Source organism: Gopherus evgoodei, chromosome 10 (genome assembly GCF_007399415.2).
Source record: "Gopherus evgoodei ecotype Sinaloan lineage chromosome 10, rGopEvg1_v1.p, whole genome shotgun sequence".
In the NCBI taxonomy this organism is placed as follows: domain Eukaryota; kingdom Metazoa; phylum Chordata; order Testudines; family Testudinidae; genus Gopherus; species Gopherus evgoodei.
In genome coordinates, this window is record NC_044331.1 from 62,002,634 (window position 1) to 62,026,226 (window position 23,593).

Here is a 23,593-nt window from a genome sequence, read left to right on the forward strand (position 1 = left end):
TATCTATAACAACTGTCACATTCAGGTAGCGGATTTACTCTAAGTGTCAGACTAGTTACTTATTAACTAACTAACCTGAAAGTTAGCGATGACATCGTATGTCAGCACTGTTCATCAGTGGAACCAAGTAAGACACACTCCTAGGTCTCAGTCACACATTGTGACCCATCCAGATGGATTGCTATACATCCAAAAGGTCTCATTGACTTCAGCTGGGCTCTGCAGTATCAGGGAATCAGTCCATGTCTATTGGAAAGCTCTCCACTGACCAGCGTGGCAAACAGCAACAAGCTGATGTCAGTCTATACTGTATCGAAGCATGAGGGGACAATGATGAGAGGAAGTGGTAGAAAAATGCTCAGGAAATCTTGCTGGTGACTTGAGAATGGTAGGTGATGTGTAATGTTAATTAGAAAATGCCTGCAGATTGACCTTCTTGAGGAATGTTTGGGCTGGATATTGCTAGTTCTAATTAAGAATTAGTTAGCACAAACACTGGAATTGCTCTGTCAAAGATGCTAGACATGAGTGAACAGCTCTCATCTTCACATGATATTTAGACTTCTGAGCAGTGTGATGGCTGAACAGTATATGTTTTTAATGAAAACACACAACTTATCAGCCACGGCTCTGAATTTCAAATTCACATTTTTTTTCTAATTTATTTATTTTCATTTGGCATGCATATTGTTTAGTTTTTACAGAATTAAAGCATTTAATTAAAAGCAGGAAAGATTTAATATTAAAATTAACTTTGGAAGTTTTCTCGTTTGCATTTTTGTATATTAAGTTGAATTATTAGTATTGTTAACAAGAATCTGAATGATAAGTACCAATGAGAATTTTAAATAATACTATTTTAAATCTTTAAACATTTCTTCTTCACCACATCCTTGTACAGCAGATAAATATTCTCATTTTACAGACTGAGGGACTGAGGCAGAGAAGTTAAGGCTCCTACATCAGTAAAGAACTTAAGCACATACTTCACTTTAAGCATGTAACTGATTTCCCAGATCAGGGCCTTAAGTGATTTACCAAAGTCAAAATTGGGACTAGTTAGCATCTGTCATGGTATAATTCCCCAATCTGAACCTTAGAGTCCAAAAAAATGGGGTACCAGCATGAATTCCTCTAAGCTTAATTACCAACTTAGATCTGATAAGCTGCCACCACCCAAAAATATATAGTGTTTTGGGGCACTCCGGTCCCCCCAAAAACCTTCCCTGGGGACCCCAAGACCCAAATTCCTTGAGTCTTACAACAAAAGGCGAATAAACCATTTCCCCCCCTTCTCCTTTCTTCCTTCCAGATCTTTCCCACCCTGGGTACACTAGGAGATCACCATGATTCAAACTCCTTGAATCACAACACAGAGAAATCAGGTTTTCCCCCACCCCCCACCATTCTCTCTCCCTGTCTCTCACCAATTTCCTGGTAAGTACAGTCTCAATTCCCTTGAGCCTCAACGGGGGGGAAAAATCAAACAAGTCTTAAAAAGCAAACCTTTTAATAAAAAGAAAGAAAAAAAGTAAAAGTTGTCTCTGTATTTTAGATGGTAAAAGTTACAGGGTCTTTCAGCTTATAGACACTAGAGAGAAGCCTCCCCCCAGCAAAATACAATTTAAAATACTCCCAGCAAACTACACATTTGCAAATACAGAAAACAATCAAAAGACTATAACCACCTTTTCTACTTAATACTCACTATTCTGAATATATAAGAACTGTAGCAGGGAGATTGGCAAGAAACCTGGTTGCACGTCTAGTCCCTTTCAGGACTCAGAGAGAACAAAGCAAAACCCAAAAAACACAAACAAAGGCTTCCCTCCACCGAGATTTGAAAGTATCTTGTTTCCTGATTGGTCCTCTGGTCAGGTGTTTTTGGTTCCCTGTTTGTTAACCCTTTACAGGTAAAAGAGACATTAACCCTTAACTATCTGTTTATGACAGCATCAGAGATGTCTTATAATTGAGGAGTTCCTGGCTCCCATTATTGTGCTCATACCACTAGACCACACATCTCTATATTTTAAAATAATATCCAAATCTTTCTACTTTGTAGGTTACACCCACTTCAGTTTATAACCAAGACCAGGGATTGGCAACCTTTGGTGCACGGCCCGCCAGGGTAAGTCCCCTTGCAAGCTGGGCCGGTTTGTTTCCTTGCCGTGTCCACAGGTTTGGCCAATCACGGGTCCCACTGGTCATGGTTCACTGTCACAAGCCAATGGGGGCTGCAGGAAGTGGTGGCCAGCACGTCCCTCGGCCCGCGCCGCTTCCCATAGTCCCCATTGGCCTGGGAGGCCAACCGCAGCCAGTGGGAACCATGATCAGTTGAACCTGTGGACGCAGCAATTAAACAAACTGGCCCAGCCCGCCAGGGCGCTTACACTGGCAGGCTATGGGCCAAAGGTTTCTGATCCCTGGTGTATTGGATCTTATCCTCTGCAAAGTAGTGATCCCTAGCTTGGATGCATTCCTTTTTAACTGAAATATGCAAAAGATGCATAATAAACTGCACAGTGAAGGTAGCAAATCCATGAAGTATTATGCAATGCAAAATACTAATAAGGACTGGTGGATGAATAATGGTTTAGTATTGTAGGATAAATAATCAAGTTGCAAATTTGAGTATATTTTATAAGTTTCAAGGTATGGTGCTAGAGACATTTGTTTTTTTAAAAACCTATCTGAAAATATTACCATTTTAAAAAGTATCTTTACTCAGAGACCACTGTTTGTTTACTATAGAGATGAATAATGTACTTTAATTATGATCTTGTAACTGTTTTCAGATAATCATTTCAGTGAGGAAAAACTGTTCATATTGAAGCCATATTTTTGACTAATTTTAAACTTTTATTGGGGGAAACCCAGTACGTTGGTCTGTCATTCTAATCAGATTCTTTTTTTTATTATTAATTATTATTATTATTATTAATTATTATTATTATTAACAACCCTTTGCACTTAAAAGGTTTCATGTGAGGGACTTAAGTACTTTACAAACATTGAACAAACACATCTTGGGTAGTAGATAATTAAATAATTGAGCATTTACTATATAGGGAAATATTTTGCCAAAGCTGGGCAATTTGTATGCAATTGCATATAATGGTTTGCAATTCAATGCAATAATGCACAGACTTGATTTTTTTTTTTACAATTATCAATACCTGATCATGCCTGATTTTAACTATATGAAACCCACTGATTTAAAGGGCATTTGAAACTTCACCCTCCAATTAAGTCTGAAAATCTACTATTGAGCTGAATTGGGTTAGTCTTTTAAAAAGACAAAAAAAATACATCAATTTGATTGGTGTATCACTGACAAAGGTACACTACACTGACCCTGTATATTCTGATGCAACATTATTTTAATGTTTATTCTCTAAAAGCTAAACTACATTTGATATGTATACATTTGGATATAGAACCTCAAAAGCATGGGATGATCTCTCAGCTATGAATGAATTAACTTCAAAGCTTTTCAATACTGTAGCAGTAGGAATACCGTGCTTGAGGGAGGAGACTGTACATTGGGAAGTGGGCGGTAGTAGTCTTCCATCAAGGACCTGTGGAAATATATTGGGTCAAGAAACATGTTCTGCTGGTTTAAAGTGTAGCTTAACTAGATCTATACCAATGCAAGGGAAATCTAACATTTTATAGAGTGCAGTTTGTATGTAAACACATAATATATTCTGACAAAAATAGGCATATTAGCTATCAGTCTAAAACATGAAAAAAGGGACATGTATTACCAGTATATTTGTTATAGGTTTGTTGCTCTTAATTAGCATACATTTGCCAAAGGGCCTTTTAAGAAGAAAACAAATTACTAAGCTGCTATATCAGTTTCTCTCTTTGCACAGACCAATTCTGGCACTCTAATGCGCATTATTAGAATTTAAATTGAAAGAAAATATGCTCCAAGAATTATCTGAGTTAAACATCTAACCAGGAGAAAGGCTCTACATAATAAACTGTGCAGTGAAGATAGCAAATCCATGAAGATATTATGCAATGCAAAATACTAATAAGAACTGGTGGATGAATAATGGTTTGGTATTGTAGGATAAAATATCAAGTTGCAAAATTGAGTGTATTTTGTAAGTTTAAGCATAAATATCAGAGAAGTACTTAGGGCTCATTTCAGAGGGTAGTATATGATTTTTCTGGAGGTTTCTTTAGATGTTGGTTTAAAAATCTTCCTTTTAATATAAGAAAAGGAGCAATTGTAGGAAAGAAAAATATGATAGAATGATTTCACACATATAATTCTACTCAATGAGTGAATGAGATGCTGCATTCTCAGCAATATGAAAGGCAGTGGAAGTGCTCTGCTGTAAGACTTGCTAAGAGAGGATTCTAATCAAGACTCACAAACAGAAATTTATAGCCTGATGCTGCAGCTACCAGGTCTTCCTTCACCAAGTAGCCTACTCCTTAAATGCCTCTTCCTCACTCTCCAGTGAAGGGTTGCTGGGTTCTTCTATTCCTCCCTCCACAGAAAAGGAGAGCAAAGCATACGGGATGTTGCTAGTCTATCAAAGGGCACTTTCAGAGACAGTCTCTTCTTAAGACGACAAAGGGGAAAACAAGAAGACCAGCAGGGACATTTTTTACTCCCTTTTCCACATTTGAGGGCAGCAGATATTAGAGCCTGACAGTAGTTTCAGCTTCATTTCTGCTGAATTGTGACAGGATTTACTTCCTTGCCAGGAGAACACACTCCATGTGGCTAGAAGCACATGGGTTTACAATCAAAAGCCCATGAAGGTGAGCCGAAAGCCAATCTATTGCAGAGGCATTTGTAGTATGACAAATTTGCCATTTGGATAGACCTGGGCTGCACAGATTGGTTTCAGAAGCACAAAATATCGCAATATAAATCTGGTCCTACAATAAGGAGCACTGCAACCAGGCTTTGATTGCCAATTCCTTACAGCAGAGAAGAAAGCTGTGCAGTTCATTTCCAGGACTTTGATTTAGTTCAATCTGCTCATCACTGTGATCAATTATAGGAACAAGAGGAGATTGTTTCTACTAATCAGACCGTGCACTACAGGAAAGAGTCCAGCTGAGTTGTTCTTTGCTTATCTCTGGTTCAAGACATATGGTTCAGTCATAGGACATTCTATATTCTTCCCTGTCAGCTGCTCTGTAGCTATCTCCTCCTTTCTCCATTCTGACCCCAGCTATTTCAGCTTCCATTCACAGTTAACCATGCTGGCCTCCAAGCACAACAGACAACTCACACGTGAGGACTGTGTGAGTCCAACAAGTACTGCTTCAGCTCTCAGTAAGCCTCTTACATCACTTAGTACAGCACTAATACTTGGTTATCACCATCAAGAAGAAAATTGTCACCATTAATTCTTAACAGGAACATAAAAAGATATTCCAACAGAAGAGCCAACATTCTGATGTCTTAACATAAATATGTATGTTCGGTGCCATTTGTTCTCTGCCAGTGTACATCCTGCTAGGCATGAATAAGCCATAACGACTGTCAAAATGTAGGCTATGCAAAATATTGTCAAATACATAAATGGGAATACTAAACAGAAATAGTGAACATTGCTACTTGTTGCCATCAGCAGATTAAGTTGAAGCCCAATGCTACTAATTCACTTTCCCTATTGATCTTGGGCCTCATCTACACTGTGGGGGAGGGGTCGTTATAAGATAAGCAACTTCAGCTACGAGAATAGCATGCGTAGCTGAAGTCGACATACCTTATTTTGACTTACCTCCCATCCTCATGGCGTGGGATTGATGGCTGCAGCTCCCCCGTCGACTCCGCTTCCGCCTCTCACCCTGGTGGAGTTCCGGAGTCAACAGGGAATGTGTTCGGGGATCGATTTATTGTGTCTAGATGAAACGCGATAAATCGATCCCTGATAGATTGAGCACTACCTGTCGATCCAGCGGGTAATGTCGATGTACTCTTGCTGGCATCACAATACACAGAATTAGAACTTAAAATTGAAGAGTCTAGACATCTATATCAGGTCCTGATGATTTGAAACACATAAACAAAATAGAGTGAGCTTGTATAACAGAGAAGAATGAAGTGGGAATACTACTCGAAGGGGTGCATTAGTTCATATTATTACAATGCTTTGAAAATGAAAGGTTCTGTGCTGAGAGTTATTACTATAGTTAATTTATCCTAACATTGAGCAGGGTATTAGTGTACACGTGTGAAATCCTGCAGTCCTTAGTCCCTTATTGTGGCATGAATGAAGACTGAATAAGGACTGCAGGATTTGCTTTTGCTTATTTTACCCCCTCCTCCATTGGAATAGAAGATCTAACATGATTACTCTATCCTGTTCCCAATTAAGGCTATGAAAGGACGACATTTATTGAACCGAAGTGGTGTGGGAGCACCACAACTCAGTTGACAAGATTTCATAGCAGCAGTTAGAATAGATAAAAAGTGTGCATATGTGGTATACAGACTATAATTGATTGTGGGCACCCAGACTCTCTTCCTGTGTGTCTGCTTCTCTTCCCCTGTTGCTAAATTACAGAGCAGATTAATAACACTGTCAGGATTTTAACAGAAGACACAACAAAACTAATTATGAATTAATTAAAAGTAAAGTTGGGTTAAAACAAAACCATTATCTGTCATTTGTAACTATGCATAAATCAAGTGTCTCTTCTAGACAACCCAAGGCTTGTAAAATTTTGCATGATTCTCCATTAACTTTTGTTCAGGGGGGCAGCTCTTTCAGTCAAGTGGACAGGGCGTGGCCCTGGGAGTCAGGAGAGCTGGGTTCTATCCTTGTCTCTGCTACTGACTGGCTGAGTGATTTTTAGGTACATCACTGCATCTCTCTGTCTGCGTCTCCTCTCATGAGTTGGCTTTCTTGGCTATTTAGACTGTCAGCTCTTCAGGGCAGAGACTGTCTCATGTGTTTGTACTGTGACTTGCACCACAAGGCCCCAGTCTTGGTTGGGGCCCTCTAGGCACTAATGTAATGCGAACGGTTGTAATTATAAATAGGCAAAATCCTCTTTTCCCGTTCAGTAACCATGCAAATGAATTGCCATGATGTTAGTACAAGGAGTACTGTGCCAGAGTGTGCCTAGTTTGAACTGGAAGCCTAAGCAGATTCAAGAAATGAGAGTTATCCTGTGCAGTTAATAAAACTGATGGCAAACCTCATGGATATAAAATTAGCATTTGTTACTTAGATAGCTGGTGCACACGGTGCCTCAGACATAAGACAACAAGGTTCCTGTCCAAAGCAGGTATAATGTAGGGTACACAATTAAAGTAAAGCTATTGTAGAAGTGAAGAACTGGAAGGGACCTCAATAGGTCATCTAGTACAGTCCTGTGCACTGAAGACCACCCCTGACAGGTGTTTGTCCAACCTGTTCTTAAAAATCTCCAATGATGGAGATTCCATAACCTCCCTAAACAATTTGTTCCAGTGCTTAACTACCCTGACAGTTAGGAAGTTTTTTCTAATATTCAATCTAAACCTCCCTTGCTGCAATTTAAGCCCATTGCTTCTTGTCCTATCCACAGAGGTTAATGAGAACAATTTTTCACCCTCCTCCTTGAAACTACATTTTATGTACTTGAAAACTTATTTGTCGTCCGTCCCCCCCCCAGTCATCTCTTCTCCATACTAAACAAACCCATTTTTCCAATCTTCCCTCATAGGTCATGTTTTCTGGACCATTAATCATTTTTGTTGCTCTCTCTGGACTTTCTCCAATTTGTCCAAATCTTTCCTGAAATGTGATGGCCAGAACTGGACACAATACTCCAGCTGAGACCAAATCAGCTTGGAATAGAGCAGAAGAATTACGACTTATGTCTCGCTTACAACACTCCTGCTGATACATCCCAGAATGTTTGTTTTTCAGCAGTGTAACACTGTTGACTCACGTTTAGTTTGTGATCCAGTATGACCCCCGGATCCCTTTCCGCAGCACTCCTTCTTAGACAGTCATTTCCCATTTTGTATGTGTTCAACTGATTGTTCCTTCCTAAGTGGAGTACTTTGCATTTGTCCTTATTGAATTTTATCATATTTCTTTCAGACTATTTGTCCAGATCATTTTGAATTTTAATTCCGCCCTCCAAAGCACTTTCAACCACTCCCAGCTTGGTATCATCTGCAAATTTTATAAGTGTACTCTCTATGCCATTATCTAAATTATTTATGAAGATATTGAACAGAACTGGACCCAGACATACCCAGTGTAGACCAAGCTAGTGAGCAAAGGTGGAAGGAGAAACCACAATATAGAAGCCCTATTATAAATAGGGTCCTCCCAAATTCACCATCCATTTTCATAAATGTAACGGTCAGAGCATTTTAAAAATCTTGAATTTCACTGTTTCAGATATTTAAGTCTTAAATTTCACAGTATTGTAACAAACCATGAATATGTATTTAAAAATAGAAAAATATAAACATGTAAAGCCCTTAAGACTCAGCATTTCTCAAGCTGGGTGTCCTGACCCAAAAGGCTATTGTAACAAGTATCAGAGGTCAAGCATCAGAGGGGTAGCCGTGTTAGTCTGTATCTGTAAAAAGCAACAAAGAGTTCTGTGGCACCTTATAGACTAACAGTAGTATTGGAGCATAAGCTTTCGTGGGTGAATACAAGGTGCCACAGGACTCTGTCACTTTTTAAATATAAAAATAGACTTCAAAGAGAAACTGCTGAGCTACAATTTATTTGCAAACTTAACACCATCAATTTGGGCTTGAATAGGGACTGGGAGTGGCTGGCTCAGTACAAAAACAATTTTCCTTTTCTTGGTATTGATACTTCCTCATCAATTATTGGGAGTGGACAACATTCACCCTGACTAAATTGGCCTTCAGTATTGATTCTCCATTTGTAAGATAACTCCCTTCTCTTCATGTGCCAATATACATTTATGTCTATATCTGTAATTTTCACTCAATGCATCTGAAGAAGTGGGGGTTTTACCCACGAAAGCTTATGTCCAAATAAATCTGTTGGTCTTTAAAGTGCCACTGGACTTCTAGCTGTTTTTAAGGCTATTGTAAAGGAGTCATGCTATTGCCACTCTTACTTCTGCGCTGCCTTCAGAGTTGGGCAATTGCAGAGCAGTAGCTGCTGGCTGGGTGTCTTGCTTTGAAGGCAGCGCCGCTGCTATCAAAAGCACAGATGTAAGGGTAGCCATACTGGGACTCCCCCTACAATAGCCTTGCAACCCCCTTTTGGGTCAGGACCCCCAGTCTGAAACACACAAATGTACCATGCATCTGAAGAAGTGGGTTTTTAACCCATGAAAGCTTGTGCCCAAATAAATCTGTTAGTCTTTAAGGTGACTCCAGACTCCTTGTTGTTTTTATGTACTTTTGTACACTTTTACCCTATAGTGTAGGGTATTTTTATAGTATAGAGTAAAAGTATACAAAAGACCAGATTTCACAGGGGAGGACCAGATTTCATGGTCCATGACACATTTTTTCATGGCTGTGAATTTGGTAAGGCCCTAACCATAAATGCATTTGGAGACAAAGTTGTGTGCAAAGTCCCAAGCAGACAGTGCTAAAGCAAACTGTTGTACCAGCAAACAAAAATACTTTCAGTTCTCCAGACATCTTTATTTCAATAGTACATTGCTTTAACAAATAAACTATTCCCACTGGGTCTCTTTCCTTTTAATTGGCTAATTATATTTTCAGTTCCCAATATAAGGGCCACAAGAATCCAAATCTGACGAGCTCTCCCTCCAGGCGACTCTAAGGTAGTCTCATAACCCAAGCAATCTGGGCTAGTGTTCAACATGGGGAGAATCAAGTAATTTTTCTCTAATATTCCTTTTAAAATCTCTTTTCTCATTGTGGTAATATCAATTTAATTAAGCAGTAAATGCACTATAGAAGGACCATTTGGAACTCTGCATTATGTAATCCAGAAGATGGAGCTATTGAACAGTTCAGAGACAGGTCTGAAAAATTTGATTTATGCTCCATCCCTAAATCCAATTAGCTACAAGTAGTTACAGTCTACAGCAAACAGATCTATAGAAAAGAGAATAGTTTGCTTAGAGGGCAAAGAGCATGGCAATGTGTGTGTCTGAAAAGAGAGTCTGTTTAAAGATCCCTAAGAAGCCAATTAAAGTCAACAGCGAAATTACAAGTGGGAGTAAGATTACTGTGGGCAGACATCATAGTGATAGGACCATATGTGTGTATATAGAAACTTCATTAAGGTGGAGTCTGTAATTTAGGGTAATACACAGTAAAGAGATACTGTATTTTTCCAAAACAGACACATTATAAATAAATATATACACACACACGCACACACACTTTCGTATACAAACATTTTGAATCTCTGCTTCAAGGATAAAACTCAACACAGTTTTAACTATGAAATGGCAATCACTGCTTCCATAATGCACGCATACAGTATACATTTGTAGGCACACACGCACACAAATATACTTAAAAGCTCCTGAATTCTAGCAGCCACGTCTTACATCTTCACCTGGATTTAGGAAGTTTTCCATTTGTTTTGGTTTAACCTCTCCAGGATACAAGTGAAAATACATAACATAGCTGAGAATGCAGCAGCTTGTTTGATGTCACATAGAAATACTAGTTATTAGAGCCTCATCTCATTCAGTCTTCACCAAAGTAACCCAGTGAATTGGCTAGAAAAAACATTTTCTGATAACATCTTCTGTGTATGTACATTTTCTGCAAACTACAACTGGCAATAGCTGAAGATAGTAATGATAAATTATTTATCTTTATGTATCATATTTAAACAAAAACAACTAAAAACTCAACAAAACATAACATACAGAATAGCTCATTACTAAACATTATAAAAAATTGATAAATCAAGTGACTGTCACTAGTAATATCATCCTGGCTGAAGACCAAAATAATTGCAGGGAAGTAAAGAAAAACATATGCCACATACACCACACAAATTCTAAAAGGAATAATCAGATATAAAGGTGCAACTTGTAGAAAGTCAATATTATCATTGAAATGGATAGCTTGATGTTGTAGTGGGAATAAAGCATTTTAACAATAGGATTCCATTCAACGGGTTTTGCAATCTATGTGAGGTACTATGAACTGTCAGATTATATTTATGGTACTAAATCTTTTCAGGATATTAGAACATAAGTAATCAAAGGACCAGTATGTTAACAATAAATATTTGACAAAGATTATACCTGAGAGTGAATATTATACAACAAATAGCACTATGACTGGGCAGCTAACTAACACAAAAACATCATTGCAATAATTTGCATTAGTATAATTCAGTATATAATATGCTTGCTAAATTACAAGACTATTATTCATAATAATTATGTAACAAAAAATGTGACAGAATGAGATGAATAGCTACATCTGCTCTCATTACGGTTCAAACAGGCACATTCCCCTTCACAACACATTTCATTTGCAATCTATATATAACAGAGCACATGATTTCTTTTTCTCTCAAACACCAACAGGTGCAGTGGAGATGTACAAACTTGGAATATCTCACTCATATCAAGAAATTAATACCAAGCAAATATATAGACTGACATACACTTTTTGTAGGAAAACTAGCTGTTTCCTTTGTTCTAGTGGACTTCTTCAACTACTCTTAGGGAATATTTCATTTTAGTTTTAAGTCAGTATCTGGAAACTACAAGATTTGATCAATAAAGCATGTCAGTTTAGTAACAACGGACAATGGAAGAAAACTACCACTAAAAGCAAACCTTTCAAAATTAATGGGTCCTGCACATGTCTATCACAACATGTGGTATACCTTACCCAGTGCATCAAAAGTGCCCAGCAACAACTATGTGGGTGACTCCAGCCAATCACTAAGCTTGCAAATGAACTCACAGAAAAATGATAAAGGACAAAAACCCCATATCACCTGTGGATAAACGCTTTCCACAAAGTGATCATTCCATATCTGATCTTTCAATATTTATCCTCAGACAAACCCTGCATGCACCTTCCGAAGGCAAGCCTGGGAACTTAAATTCATGATGTTAGACACCACATATCATAGACTCAACAGGGACACTGGTTTCATGGCTCATTACAACAATTTGTAACATACACTTGCCAGCTAACCCTTATTGGCCCATTTCAAACTCCTACTGCATAACAATCTAACCCTTATTGCCCACTCCATTTTGATGGCCTCCTACAACATGCATTACCTCTTATGCTTAACAATCTGCTCTTACTTGTATTTAACTTAGGCCACGTCCAGACTAGATATTAAAATCGATTTTAGATACGCAACTTCAGCTACGGGAATAACGTAGCTGAAGTCGAATTTCTAAAATCGAGGTACTCACCCGTCTGGACGGCGCTGCATCGATGTCCGCGGGTCTCCGTGTTGATTCCGGAACTCCGTTCGGGTTGATGGAGTTCCGGAATCGATGTAAGCGCGCTCGGGGATCGATACATCGCGTCCAGACTAGACGCGATATATCGATCCCCGAGCAATCGATTTTAACCCGCCGATGCCGCGGGTTAGTCTGGACGAGGGCTGAATCTGATTTCCTTCCCAAGACTGAAGAAGAGCTCTGTGTATAATTTATACCTTCCATCAACAGAAGCTGGTCCAATAAAAAATACTGCATCACCCACCTTGTCTCACTGCAGAGAAAAGCATAAGAGAAAACACTTTTTCTAAGGAAAAAAGCATTTGTCATCCCCCTTCCATTGCAAAATATGATGCATGGCAGGATAGAGAATACTGGAATCACTTTATATTTTTGAAGGTCCTCTTGCATGACACTTTTCTCTAGATCCCAGTTTCCTCAAGAAGCATGCTACAATTAGTACATATACATGTTAATGACAGGAAACATTAATTCTAGAATAGAACCTGAAAGTTCTTGGTGAAGTTCAAGAAACATATTGGAACCTCTGACCCCAAAACTGGGTTGAGAGCCTCACAAGGGAGACTATGCAGCTCTACCCCTTATTCCGCATCCCACTCCTCGGTGGACAGGAAAGCATAGATATTGTGGCCCTCAGGCACTAGAGCAGTGTTTCCCAAACTTGAGATGCCGCTTGTGTAGGGAAAGCCCCTGGCGGGCCGGGCTGGTTTGTTTACATGCCCCGTCCGGAGGCCCAGCCAATCACGGCTCCCACTGGCTGCAGTTCACTGCTCCAGGCCAATGGGAGCTGCTGGAAATGGCACAGGCCGAGGGCTGTACCGGCTGCCACCTTCAGCAGCTCCCATTGGCCTGGAGCAGCGAACCATGGCCAGTGGGAGCTGCGATCAGCTGAACCTGCGCCCGGGGCAGGTAAATAAAGTGGCCCGGCCCACCAGGGACTTTCCCTACACAAGCGGCATCCCAAGTTTGGGAAACATTGCACTAGAGTAATAAGTGATATATATACACACACCCCTATATTATAGATAGATAGCAGCAGAGCAATCACACAGGTTATTGCAGTCCTGAGTAGTTTTACTGCTGCTCCTTAGTTTGTGAAGAAAAGTCTCAGTGCATGGCATAGTTCCTTCAGCTGTGTTGAGATTAGGATTTGACCCAACTAGCCTAGGGCAGCATAGCCTTGATTAGTGGAAGTTTTCAAATAAGCCTGAGAAATACTGGATTAGATCTAAGCCCATGGTATGAACACTTGGAACCCTCTAATAGCACAGGTTTGGAATTTCACTATAATAGGAGAGTACTACTCAGGCCAACAACCTCCTTTTTCTTCACCTCCAGATTGATGGTTTGACTGCTGCCTTCTTGGCTGATACATAGGGGACTGAATCAGGGACCTTCCAAAACTAAAAGCATGAGCTGCTACAGCTTGAGCTAAAGTGCCAAGAATCTATACATTGGGGCTGTGACAACTCATATCTTCTGTGGATTGGCACAGAAGGGACCTCATACGCATACTAGTGGGTTATAGTGGCAGGGCCTCGGCAGCTGAACTAGTGTCTAGATGGCCATATCGTCACTCCCAGTGGGGAATAGCTCCAGCACAAATGCCCCTGCTCCTGTATTCTTCCCATTGGAACCAGTTGCTATAAAAATAGGAGTCAAGCATTCTTCACCACTCCTCCACAACAGTTACAATTCTTCCTCTATTTTTTTCAGACAGAGTGGAGGAGAATGGGGATTATTCTTTTGGAACACAGCATTTAACAACTGCTAGGTAATAACTGATGCATTCCAAGGAAATTAGCAAAGTAGAACACCAGTACAATGAAGTGAAATTTCACTATAATAAAACTTATTTAAAAAAGCCAGGTGGTTCACTGAAAAGCAGAGATGCAAATCTGGACTTTACTCTGAATACAGTTTTGTCATGAACACATCTAGAAATACATTGTGTTTACATTTTAACTAACATGATCTTAAACAGGACTTTGCAACTAAGCGAGCCAAGAAAGTGTGTTGCTACATCTACTCTAGGTGTAAAGTCACGTTTAACATCATGTTAGAACATATTAGCCCCATGACAAAGTCGCCTATAGGAAGGTTCCATTATATATTTCACATGAGGAATATGTAAGCAAATGGACATTTAGTTCCCAGTTATTTCAACCGTTCTAGTTAAAAGGTATATAATCTCCCCATATTTGTTGTTGAAAGTACCATTGTGTGGACTGAATTGCCAACAAAACTGCAGCCTCACTTCATCTACTTTGGATGCAATGACTTCCTGAGAAATTATACTTGGTACTGTATTACCTCAGTGGTTTTTCAACATCATGGTAATTTGAGAACAAAAAGCTTTCCAAAATCCAAACCAATGTTCTGTTTCTCAGCTCTCAACATGGACAGTGCTGCTTTGCTTGTAATGCTGTGCATGCTACACTTCCTCTATTGGCTATATGAAACAGGAGATTTTTTTGCTAGACATAATTCTCCGTGGAGAACTTAATTCTCTTATCTCAGACAGGGGATTCCTCCACCACAAGACTGCCGTTTTCATGATAGGCATGCCATATCTTGCACATCAAGGCTAACTCCTGCTTCTGCAAGTTAATCAAAGTGCAAAATCAAGCCCTAGACCATATACAATAAATGCAGTGTTAATGCACAGTTGGAATTTTAGTAAGTCTGGAAATGTGGAAGTGAAGGTTTCTACAGCAACATGTGATTTGGAACAGACTCAGTTCTGTTGTACATACAATGTAATATTTTCTACAAACATTTTTGCAAGCAGGAGTAAAGTAAAAAATGTTTTTTACATCTCGCTAATTTATTATGCATTTTAAAAAAGTCTCTCTTTTTTCCCCCTTGCCCTAGAAATATGAGAGATATCAGATGCTCACTTCCCTTTCTGTGCAGGTGGGCAGACATGAACAGTGATATCACACAAGGCTATAACCTGAACTGTACTACTCCCTGCCTCCAATCTAGGACCAAAGGAGTAGTAAGTCTCACTCTTAGGGTACAGCAGCATTTGACATTACTCTGAAGACTGGGGTTCTTCAGAAAAAGAAGGATTTGAGGATATTGTAGCTAATTTTATAAAGGTAATAGGAAGCAGGAAAAATGTTTTTAATAAATCAGACTATGTGTTTGCCTTTACATATCACAGAATAGTAACAAAGCACAAAAATTGCTTTTAGCCTATGTTCACCTTTATATCTGGAACATACTCTTGTTTAAAGTGTAATATGTTCCTGCTTTTGTTACTAAATGTTCTCCATAAAGTAAGATTTGGTATAGGATATGCAAAGTAGCTGAATTAATTTTTCTCTAGGAACTTAATTTTGCATTTGATATTTTTTATCTATTTTTACTACACTTTGATATGGTTTTTGCATTTAATTTCCTTGGCTTCTTTTAAAAAAAAAGAACAGAGGATATGTGATTCATGCTTAAAATGTTTGTATTTAAATAGCCCCAAAAGCCTTTGAAGTTCATATCTCCGTGAGGTCAATTGATTGGGAAAGGATGATACCTCATTGAGGTGAACAGACACTTCTGTTTGGCTGTGAAGGGATTTCTGCAGGGCTCGTTTAACAGGGCAGCAGCACATCACACTATATTAGAGAGAAGGGTGGTGCTGCTTACTCTTCCATTTTTATCCAGGTAGACCATTTCAATGAAGCACACACATTATACACTCTATGTAAACTGTCTTGCCTGAGAACATGCCCTGTGCCCAGCAAGAATGGGTGGGAGAATACATACTTGTGGAGCTTCTTTAAGGTCTATCATAATATCTTGGTGGATGCCTACTTAACATTTCCAGAAGTGATTTTCAGTCTTATAACTATTATTCATTCAACCAATCTTTTTCAAACTTGGTTGTGGACCACCCACCCCACTCCGCCCCCCTTCTCTCAGTTAATATTATTTATACATTAAGTGTAAGTTTCAAAGTTTGCATGTCTGAGTCATTTATAGAGGGAAAGTGATTCTTTTTTTAATTTTTACAGTGAGAACATGTACCTTTTTTCAGCCTGTAACAACTCAGCTATGGCTGAATGGATTTTCTGCACATTTAAACCTTGCAGCTAAATCCAGCATAGGTATTTTTAGTCCCAAAAGAGACATTTTATGGAAGTTATAATCAAGTAAAAACAGATTATTATACTATGAGCAAAGCAAAACTGAATCGAGGGGTTTCATATTAAAACTTGTACCTTCCGGAGAAAACTAGATAAAAGCACCTCACATTAAACAGAAGCAATTACTCTTCATTAGCCGCATTATAAAGTAACTATACTACAATTTGTACGTACATTCGTTATACTACAAGGACTACTGGATTGTTGTACTATCAGTATTTTACGTGAGTGACCCATATAATTAGATACTAGGAGTTATAAAATCCCACTGAAACAGAACTGTGATACAACCTGTTGAAACACTGCCAGTTGAAGTAAAATTGTGCCCATCAGGAAAACAACAAAAGGAAGATGTTGGCTCTAAGTTTAATAATGTATTTATACTGTTTGAAAGGTGTCAGACCTTCTGTCAAACTCCTACTAGAGCAAGAAGAGGGGAAACATTAGATAAACTTGAATGACGCGGTACAGATCTAAGTGCCACACTCAGTTTGTTCCTGCCAGTGAAGGAAGCAACTGAGATGTATGGTATGTGAAGGGAACTCTAGGAAGGCACATGGAGCACTGTCTATCCATGCCAGAAGAAAGACAGGAGGTCATGGATGTGGTTTAATTGGGCCACAACTCCATCCACTTGTAATATGTACCCAGCAATAAATTGCACAGTATAGGGAAGAGGGGGTCAGCTCCCCACTGGTCCAGACATAGGAGACCCAATCTCCACTAGGTCACCTGATGTCCACAGATTCCCTCTTTTATTTTTAAACTAAGGTGAGCCATATTTGCATGCAGTGTCTTCTCCCAGACTGCCACAGAGCCTATAAAGTTGCAGTGGGTACAGCAGAGATGATAAAAAGATTTACATAAACTGTTAGGCTAATACCTTCTCATGCCTCCAAGTTGAAATTCACAAATTCTCATTCCTTGTCTGAAGCTGCACAATGGAACTATAATGCTTCAAAACATGTCTGGTTACATGTAGCAGAGCCTGTACTCAGTCCTCCCCACTCTCAGAGGGTGGTCACTTGTTGAAATAGACCCAAATATTTCTTTGACGTCTGGAGAGCATTCACATCAAGGAGTTTGGACATGACCCATCCCCTGGTCAGTTTCATTAAGCAGTTACTAGTTCATTTTTCAAAACTCTATCAAACCACTTGCTTTGGTGGGCCCATAAGACAAATTTAACTATATAAAATGTATGAGATGATGATGCTACTATGAGGATCATTGGCTATGTCTTAAACCACTTTTCCCTTGAGCTGTCTCATACTAATACTGACCTCACAGTGTGTTATCAAAGTGATTTTTCCACAGGTTAATATATAATTGGTAGACTATTGCATATTTAAAAATAACACAAGATTTTAGTGATGGTTACTGAGCAGAATGTTCCTCACAAAATTCAGATTTACAGGTTTAGTTCACACTGCAGGATTAAATTTAATTCATGTCAATGAATATAAAGAAATACATCATGTGATATGTGAAACTCTCTCTGCAGGGCTATCATGTTTGCTGAGACTACAGTAACTCATTCTTGATCATACAAATTCACCTCGGAAACTGATACAACAACATTTAGGCAAACTGGGGCTCCAATCTTGCATTCTGTGCATACCCCAGATGTGGATCTCATGGGACTTCATGGATTTCAATGGAGGCTTAGGTTTCCCAAGCAGTGCACAATCAAGCATTAAAAATTTAAAATACACCGGTCATACCTCTGCTTATTTTTCCTAGGCCCTGATACAGCAAGCATTTTCTTAGTTCTAGGTTATGGCATGTTACTCACAATTAACTTGATTAATAATCCCACTCTCTTCAAATATGTGCATAAAGTTGATAGAATCTGGCCCTCAATAAATGCACTTTCAATGGGAATACTATAAGAGTGAAGATTTGTAGGATCAATCTCATGATATATTTATTTATGTTCTAGATCATCACATTCTACAGCATTAGCATTTATCAAAGAAAACAGAATTACTTACTAGCTACAGTGCATTTTGTTTCATGGAGCACATTCCTTGGGCATGGAGGTTTGTGTGCGCCAATAAGAACTTAGCCCTCAGTATAATTAAATGCATTCTAGATGCAGTCAAGATTCAGAACCTCAAGCCAAATTTTGAAAGGATTAAGATTAATACTTGAAAGGAATTTAACAGTGTGTTTTAATAAAAAATATTTTGCAACAAATATTGACCATTTATAACTTTACTGCCAGGCAGATTATTAATTATTATTATTATTATTTTGGCTGATAGAGAGAGCAGGGCATGTCATTTTAATTAGCACTCAAAAAATACTTTTAAAACATGAAATTATTCAAATTGATAAAAATGCCAAGGGGTTTCTAGATTGTGTTTGGATTTTTAAACGTATCCAAATTTAGGAAAGATTGTGGAATTTACTCACTCCTCCAGTGTGAGCTCAGTTTAATTAGTGAACTCGGAAGAAATTGCAGAGCAGTCTCCAAAAATTCTTTGATCCACATGGCATACTTTGACCAATATTCTGCTCTCCCAATGCATACAGAAATCCTAGTGATAACAAAACGATAGACTTGTGTCACCAATATCAATGGTAATATTACCCATACAGAGAGAGCAGATTATCATAGCTGAGTATATTTGCTGCCATAGGTCACAAAAGATAATTTTCTTATCTGAACTGAGCATAGAAAATGTTAGTGCCCACTCTTAGATCATCACATTAGGTGATTTCAGATTTGTTAAGGTTTTGAAAGCTGGGAACTATATATCATTGGGGCTTATTTGATAGGATATAATTTAAAAGTCAGTTAGGACATAAGAAAATAAAGATGCCTTGACTGAAAAAGTGTTCGTGAAATAGTATCTTGAAAGGGGAGGAAACTAAAACAAGCAAGACTATTATACAATAAGGACCCAATTCTGATGTTAATGGCAGTAGATGGTGGTTAAATGACAGAAAAATTTAAATTTTAAATATTAAACTCCACTTTAAAAATATTTACACTCTCTAAATTGCCATATGTGTTATCTATATGATAAGATTCCAGGAGTGTCACTCTGCATGTCATTCTGAAGCTTAAAATGGCTGTTGAGTCACTATGAAATGATAGGAACAGCTATAAGCATAGTTGAGAGCTCTCTTTGTTTAGAATATCACCAAGTTGAATCATCACTGGGTTTTGCGGCCTGCTACTGTCCAATTTTTAAATTCTCAGCCATTTTGACTTTGCAAATGACACCCAAACAACAGCAAGGCATGTGTCTATGCCATGCCAACTGTCCAAGACCATTGTGATATCTGAAGTATATTCGGATCACTCCCCTTACTTTGCATGCAAACATTTCATTGATTGTATGAGGGAGACTGCACAGATGGTGGATTACTTGGCATAACGGCCACACCTGTGCCACCACATGGGCTGTCAGCAATTAGTTCTGTGTTAACAGGTGTACCTTCGGGATGTAGTAGTACTAACGCAATTATTAGAGCTGGCTGGAACATTTTAGACACAGTATATTTTTGTCTTAAATATGCTGTTTCATCAAAGCGGAAATGTTTTGCAGAGATTTGCTGATTTTGACAAGTTTTTGACAGGAAGGTTTCTGAGGTCCTGTGTGGCTTCTCTAGTCACTTTTGATAAGGCAGACAGACACCCGTGAATTGAAAACCTGACCTTTTTGATCCAAAAATAATAATGTTTTGAGGCAATTCTGTTTCACAAAAATGTTTGAGAGGTTTTGTTGTTATTCCAATGCAAAACAAAAACAAATTTCAAAACCTCCAAAGCTGTTGCAAAATGGAATGGTGATCCCACAGCCAGATCTAATACCTATCATGAAAATACTGCGCACTTACAGACAGCCTTACATCCAATGACTTCAAATCACTAATGAATGAAGATTCAACATCCCTAATAGGCAGGTATTGCTATCCCTGTTTTACTGAAAGAAAAACTAAGCACAACTGACCTACTTAAGGTCACTCAAGATTTCCAGAACAAAACCAGGAGTAGAACCCATAAGCCCAGATACCTAGTTTTGTATTTTAGCCACATGATCATCCTTCTCCTACCTTCAGACAATGGCATGCACACATGAAAGTATATGCTGCACATACACAGCCTAATATACACATTCTGTTGAAATTGAACACATACTATGTCCCCAATCTATTTTGAGGGGTTGCCTACATTTATAGTCAGAATAGCAGTGCATTGACATCAACAAACCAGGAATTCAGAAGTGTTTCACGGGAGCAGGAGCTGCACTGAAATTCACTCTTTGTGCCTTTCAGTACATTAACACGCAGACATATGCTCACCTTCTCCCACTTCCGGTCCTTGTTCAGCACTATCACCACCAGCTTTGGGTGTGCCTGGTAGCCATCTTCTGTGAAGGACAAATCTTTACCTTCCCAAGTCACATTCATCATAAACCTAGCAAAAAGAAAAAAAAAGAAGTTCAGTGAAAAATGTATGAGCTGTCCAACAGTTAATGAGCAAGCTAATTCAATCATCAGAACAATCCTGATGAAATACACACACATTAAATCCCATCACTGCTGTGAAAATCCTAGGTCTGCAGCTGGAGTCTCTGGGGTATTCCTTGAAGGGAAGAGAAAGTAAAGTACAATATGCACTTGACTTGCACTGCAGAGGAAGATGGTTACTTCCCACCTTGTTACTGAATTTGCTTTTCATCAATTTATCATAATTTGGTTGAAGGTAGGAGAACAATAAAATGCATTACGGATATGATATGACCTCTTAATGCACAAGAGGAGTGTAGATGAAAACCATCCAGTTCAACGTAATTCAAATAAGTTCATACAGATTTGTTATTAGATATTGTTTAGGCCAAGAAACAAACTGTTTATTTGATTCTACATTTAACATTTGCTCATGCTTCTATATTTCATATCCTTAGCTGTAACTTCATTGTGGTTTAATTAAACCTGTTACCAAAGAGGAACTATGTGCTCCAACTGTATTAATACTGACGTTATCATTAATCATATATTATATTTGCTTATAATGAAATATGCAAAAAATGTGACTCACACATTTTATCTCCATTTACATCAATAAAAATAATACAATAGAGGAATGCTACCACCTTTCTGTTATACAGATCAACTGGAATGTTAGATCACACTAACAAATATTTTAAAGCAACTTAATATCATACCTTACTATGGCCTTGAAACCTGACCTGAACTCGATGGCCTCCGATAGGGTAGGCTCTCATCACCTCCTACAGTGGCTTCGTGCCCTGCTCCTGCTCACCACCGCCATCTTGTTGCACTGTGTGCGCTGCGGAGTGAGTGTCCTGATACATCACAGTGAGGTGGCCAGCAGGAGTGGGTCATGCAGCCACTGTCACCCTTATCCCACAGGCAAGAGGCAACCAGAGATGGATTGTGGGTATGAGGAGCAGAAAGTCCCCACCAGGCGAAAACCCAAGGATGAGCAGAAGTGGTGCTGACGCATGCTCTAGAAGGAGCATTGGGTCTGAAAAGGATTTGACACTGTCAAGTTGGGTTCAAAGTCAGCTGTTCCCAGGTCAGTGTTGGGTCTGGATAGAGCTTTAAAATTAGGCCGAAACAGACCTCTATAGCTTACCCCAGCTCCTATTTTCTCTCTTTCCAATTTCCTCTCCCTCTCCTTCATTCTCAACTATTCCATTTGCATTTCTCTGTGTTTGTTTGAATGGGCCAAGGTTCCCAACCAATCCAAGTAACTCTGCATGACTGTCCTGTCATCATCATCATTTACCAGTCTTGGTGTCATCCATATATTTTATCAGCAGTGAGTTTATAGTTGCTTCTAGATTGTTAATGAATATGTTGAATACCATCAAACCTAGTACCAATCTCTGTGATGAGCCACTAGAAACACCCCTATTCAGTGATTATTCCCCACTGAGAACTATTTTTGACATCTGTCAGTTAGCCAATTCTTAACCCATTTAACATATGCTCTATTGGTATCATAGTACTAACTTCTTGATCAGAGTTGTGCAATATTGCAAAATGCCTTACAAAAGTCTTAAGTATTTTACATCTATGAAGTTACTTTAATCAATCAAACTTGCAGTCTCACCAGAGAGTGAGAGCAGGTTTATTTCATAAGATCAATTTTCTGCTAAACAATGTTGACTGGCATTAATTATATCCCTGTTCATTAATTCTTAATCAACTGACTCCCACATCAGCTTTTCCACTATTTTGCCTGGATTGATGTCAGGCTAACTAGCCTATAGTTACCTGTGTCATTCTGCTTACCCTTTTTGAACACTGGCACATTAGCACTCTTCCAGTCTTTTGAAATTTTACCCTTAATTCAAGATCTATTAAAGCTGAACATCAGCAGTCCAGAGATGTCCTTGGCCAACTCTTTTAGGACTGTTGGGTACAAGTTATCTGGGCCTTTTGATTGAAAAGTGTTTATCACCAGTAGAGATTCTTTAACATCTTCCTTAACTACTAATGGACTGGAAAATACTTAAATAAATATTCTCATATTATTTATGAGAGTAATGTATTGACCGCGTCTGCCTTTTCTGCATCATCATTAACTATTTTACCATCTCCATCTAGTAGTGGGCCTTATAACCATTGCTAGGATTTATTTTTTCCTAATGTGCTTAAACTTCTCCTTATTGTCCTTAGCCCTTGCAGACATGGATTTTTCTCTCATATCCTTAGCTTCCCATATCAGTTCTCTGCATTTTAAAGCAGTCAATATAAATCAGATGTTATCCATTTCCTCTTTCTCTATTTATTATATATTGCTTTTAATTTCTAATTGCTGCCTTCATTTCACTACTGAATTAGGAAGGGCTTTTAGACAAAGTTGTCCCTTTCCTTCATTGTGGAACCATAGCTTTTCTAGCCATATAATAAGCTCTTCTTCAAGAGCTCTATATTTTCATTCACAATTTTTATCTAAATGTTTCTGCCCAGCCAATTTTGCTCAGTTTTCCTCAGCTTTAAGAAATTAGCCCTTTTGAAGCACGTACATTACAAACCTTTAGTGAAGA

The 23,593-nt window shown here is 38.6% G+C and overlaps 1 protein-coding gene across 1 annotated transcript in view; it reads right to left on the reverse strand.

Moving 5' to 3' along the window:
* Positions 1–23,593, reverse strand: part of GRIN2A (glutamate ionotropic receptor NMDA type subunit 2A) — a 273,638-nt gene that overhangs the window by 82,226 nt on the left and 167,819 nt on the right. Inside the window, exon 3 of the mRNA XM_030579010.1 lies at positions 20,874–20,988. Within this exon, the coding sequence (XP_030434870.1) occupies positions 20,874–20,988 (115 nt within the window). The remainder of the gene's footprint in view (positions 1–20,873; positions 20,989–23,593) is intronic.